A 4,386-nucleotide genomic window follows, 5' to 3' on the forward strand; every position below is an offset into this window, starting at 1 on the left:
AGTAAGTAAATAAATACATGAATAAAATAAGAGGCAACTCCTAAGTTTTGCTGAACTTCATCAAGATCTTCACGTGATGCTTATTAGTAAAAAGTGATGAGAAGCTCCATCCTTCTCAAGACAAAGGAGCACCTGGGAACTCCTGATTGGCCCTGCCAGGGAAGGAAGGCTGCCATATTTGGAGAGGAGCAGGAATGCCACTCCCTCTGTGCTCCTACAAAGCTGGGCAGGCCTGGCTGCCAAGAGGGTGTGCTGGAGGACAGTGCAGCCGGCTGTAGCTCCAAAGGCACGCTCCCAGAGAGAGCCCAAGGTAGGTGGGGAGGCAGAGTTTATGCATGAACTCCATTTCCTTAGTCGGGGTTGCTCATTTCTCATCAGACTGCAAACCATGCAATGATTACTTGACTCCCATCTCCTGGGATGGGACTTGAGTCAGGGGACACTTGTGAAAACGTTAGTCATTCCAGGTGTGCATGCCTATGTTTCAGTGCTGTGAAAAAATGCTTTTGCAGGGTTGGCTGGTGGGGATTTTCTCTTGCTTTTAAGCCCTTGCCTAGAAAGAAAGACTAATTTCTTTCTCAATTTCTCTATGCTATTATTTAATCTGATGCACCTGTAAATGATGTTATTATTCTTATTTAAGATTGCTCCTACCAAGGCGTAAGGGCTGATGACACGGGGTGTAGCCCCGGTTCAGGGAGTTAATGAATGTTTGCTTTCTCCAATCAGTTTGGAGAAAGCTGCTCCGAGCTCCCTGAGATTAGGGGGCCATGAGGGTTGAGTGCTGAAAGCCTGGGTGCACAGGCTGCTGCTGGACACATTCACGCCCTCCCTGTGCAGAGACCAGGTGATGCCTGCATGGTGAGAGAAGTCAGCAGAAGCCTCTTTGTAGGTGCCCAGAGACTAGAAGTACACTTAGGTTGCATTTTGCCTGTTTCTCTACATAAAAACCAGCGTCTCACTAGAATTGAACATTTTAACAGAAGTGAACTTAACACTTTTAGGAAAACTGCAGCGGGATGATGAAGGGTGTGGTAGGGGCTAGGCGTGCTAACTTTTCACCCCCCTGAGGCTCTGGCACTTAAGGATGCACAGTAAATCTTATCTAGGAGACAGCCTAAGCACACTCTGCTATAGTAACATCCTGCATCCCTGATCTGCACAGACAAAGGTCCAGGTGCTCAGTGCCCCAGACAGTTGACCTTGGGAGGTGGATTTCCACAATAACTATTGTAACTTCAGGAACCAGATGTGACAAACTACCAGTTCGGGAGGCTGGAAGGGAGGGGTATTCTCTGATATCATCAGCAGCCCTAGGGTCACCTCTGTGCTCCCCGAGGCCCTCCTGTCCTCTCCATCATTTCATTTCCTTGGAAATGTCTCCCAAGCTCTGCTCTTTGCTCAGCTTAGGGTCCATCAGGCTGCCCTTCACGCCCAGTGAGTCAAAAGCACAACATCTGGGCACCATCCGCTCCCACAGCCCAGAGGGCAGTGGGGACTGGTGGGAGCAGTGTCAGAACCTGTCACTGTGCAGCCTTGGCAAATCACATAACTCCTGGTTCCCAGCACAGCTTTTATAAAATGGGGGTAGTGCTGTGCCTCTCCCACGAGAGAACTGAGTTAGACAATGTCAGTGGCTGACACATGGTAAGTGTGTGATAAGAAACTATCTGGGGGAGGCTCACTGGGTCACACTGTCCCTAGAGGCGAAACATAAGAAGATTACTTATGACCATAGGGAGAGGCAGGGGACCCTCCCCACACTCCCATCCCATCTCCCCCTGCCCCTGAGCCCATCTCCTCTCTCTCTGCCTTAAACACCTTCACAATCAGCAGCCACTGACACTTTAGAATACATGGCAGAATGTGCCCAAGACAGTGCCAGCTCGGAGCAGTGGAGAATAAAGAGGGAAGATTCAAAATAGACCTTATGCATTTTGTAAGCTGCTCTGACTAGCAATATATACATTCATTTTACATGTTAACATTGGTTAACAAATTTATTCTTTTTAAACAGAGCCTATGCCCGGAAGCCTCTGATTCTACCTCTTCTGCTGTATTTGCCTCCCAGAGACCCCTTGGTTTGGAAGACTTGGGAGTACCAAAGAAAATCTGTATGTATTAAGTCATTACTCTTTTTCTTTTCCCATGCACATTCAAAGGCTCTATAATTGCCAGTTGCAGCTTCTTATCTGCCTGAGAAAACCAGGGTCACCGCCCTGAATGGATATAGTTCCAGGCGAACACAAGAAACTTGGTATTGACTTAACCCTGTGCAGCCTAAGCATGGGAAAACAATCATGCTGCTGGGAAAATGTAAATGGGGCAAGGAGGCCATCCCTTGTTTAAAATCTACACATGGGAGGGGGCGGGGAGCTGGCAACCCCACTGGAGAAGTGAACCGCCCCATCCTTTGCTGTTGCAGATCCGGACACAATGAGGAAGCACATGGGTGGATGCTGGTTGGCCATCATCTGTGTCCTGCTCTTCAGCCAGCTGGCTGCAGTCAAGGCAAGAGGCATAAAGCACAGAATCAAGTGGAACCGGAAGGCCCTGCCCAGTAGCTCCCCGGTCACGGAGGCCCAGAGGATGGAGGTGCAGATGCGTCCCGGGGCCTTCATCAAGCAAGGCCGGAAGCTGGATATCAACTTCGGACCTGAGGGCAACAGGTACTACGAGGCCAACTACTGGCAGTTCCCCGACGGGATCCACTACGATGGCTGCTCTGAGGCGAACGTGACCAAGGAGAAGTTTGTCACCAGCTGCATCAACATCACTCAGGCTGAGAACCAGGAGGAGCTGTTCCAAGAGAAACAGGGCAAGCTTCACCAGAGGATCCTGTGGAGGCTGGTCAGGGAGCTCTGCTCCGCCAAGCACTGCGATTTCTGGTTGGAAAAGGGAGCAGGACTCCGGGTCTCCATGGACCAGCCTGTGATGCTCTGCCTGCTGGTTTTCATTTGGTTCATTGTGAAATAAGCCCGTTAGCAGGCAGGCAGCCACGTAGATGAGCAGGCGAGCAAACCAGAGTCATCCCAGCTCTCTTCCCCCAGTACCCAACCCACAGGTGTTCTGAAGGTACCAAACAGCAGGGATTTTGCAGCACTTCCAATAGCACGCCTAAGTGTCTCCTCAGGTATCTGCTTGAATTTGATTGTTTGTGTGTCCATCCCCACAGGCTCTCCCAGAGGGTGTGTGCTCATCACTGCATCCTCCGCTCCCGGCGGAGTGCCTGGCACACTGTATTACACAATAAATGTTTGGTGAATGGATAAAACAACACACCAGGGATGGTGCCAGGCACTTCACCATACCTCCTAACAACGCGCAGAGGCAGGTGTTATTGCCATTGTACTGAGGCTCCGAGAGGTGAACCAGCCAGAAAGGGGCACAAATGGAACTGAAGCCTGGCTTGTCTAACCCCAGCTTGTCTGCTCTGTCCAATCCCAGAGCTGCCCCATGGTCTCTGATGGCTCTCAAGGCCAAATCCAAACACATATCTCTGTTGGAACTGGGGAAATTCCATTTTTAGAAATATGAAAAGGCCTGAGCTGACGGTCATGTATTTTGACACCTTTGTTACAGGGAGGCTTTATTCGATTCTAACTAAACCAAAATATAATAAAGGTATTAAATTAAAATAGAAATAGAAATAGACAGAGGCCTGGAAATTCTCTGGTAAGGAAACATTGCCAAGCTGATTCCCAGAGCAGATTACATCCACAGCAGGATGTGTCTCTGGCACAAGATATTTTTTCACACGAAGGGTAAGTGTTTGCTGTTCCCCCCTCTCAAACAGTCCGTGTGTTTAAGAAAACAACTTTGAACGACATGCTTGCTTTCTGATGTTCCTCTCATTCCCCGTGCATGTCTGCAGGCACACGCACGCGAGCGTCTTTTACACGCGCTTCCTTTACTGGAACTCCACACGTCTCCAGCAGTATTTTTACCACCACTTTGGAGGCAGGCCATCATTCTTGTGAACTGCCTATCACTACACAGAAATAGTTTTTCCTGGTCAAAAAGAAACAGTGTCTTTAGGGAGGTCTAAGGAGCAGTCCCTCCAGGCCGTACAGCGCCGGGACTACCATCAGTAATGTTGTCTTGGCCGTGCTCAGTGCCGGGCGGGCACGTGAACTACTGGGGGCACTGCTCTGTAAAGCCCACTGTTGTCCAAGCACAATGCTGTGCACCTGAAACTAATATTGAGTGTGAACTGCAATTGAAGAATAAAATAACAATAATTCATCCATACCATAAGCAGGAATAGATATACCACTTCTTATCTATTTATTAGTGGTTAAAATATATATTACAAAAATGTTATTTGTTAATTGTAGTTAAAAACAAGTATTACACAATATAAGTACCTTTAAATAAAAATAACGA

The 4,386-nt window shown here is 48.5% G+C and overlaps 1 protein-coding gene across 1 annotated transcript; it reads left to right on the forward strand.

The window, feature by feature from the left end:
* Positions 1-259: 259 nt before the first annotated feature.
* On the forward strand, positions 260-3,420 carry PRND (prion like protein doppel). The gene is made up of 3 exons (XM_045833347.1): positions 260-310; positions 2,018-2,114; positions 2,426-3,420. Exon 3 carries the CDS (start codon positions 2,437-2,439, stop codon positions 2,974-2,976), a length of 540 nt encoding a protein of 179 aa, XP_045689303.1. The 5' UTR covers positions 260-310; positions 2,018-2,114; positions 2,426-2,436; the 3' UTR covers positions 2,977-3,420.
* The last annotated feature ends 966 nt before the right edge of the window (positions 3,421-4,386 follow it).

This window comes from Phyllostomus hastatus, unplaced genomic scaffold (genome assembly GCF_019186645.2).
Source record: "Phyllostomus hastatus isolate PE091 unplaced genomic scaffold, TTU_PhHast_1.1 phas_contig_17, whole genome shotgun sequence".
In the NCBI taxonomy this organism is placed as follows: Eukaryota; Metazoa; Chordata; class Mammalia; order Chiroptera; family Phyllostomidae; genus Phyllostomus; species Phyllostomus hastatus.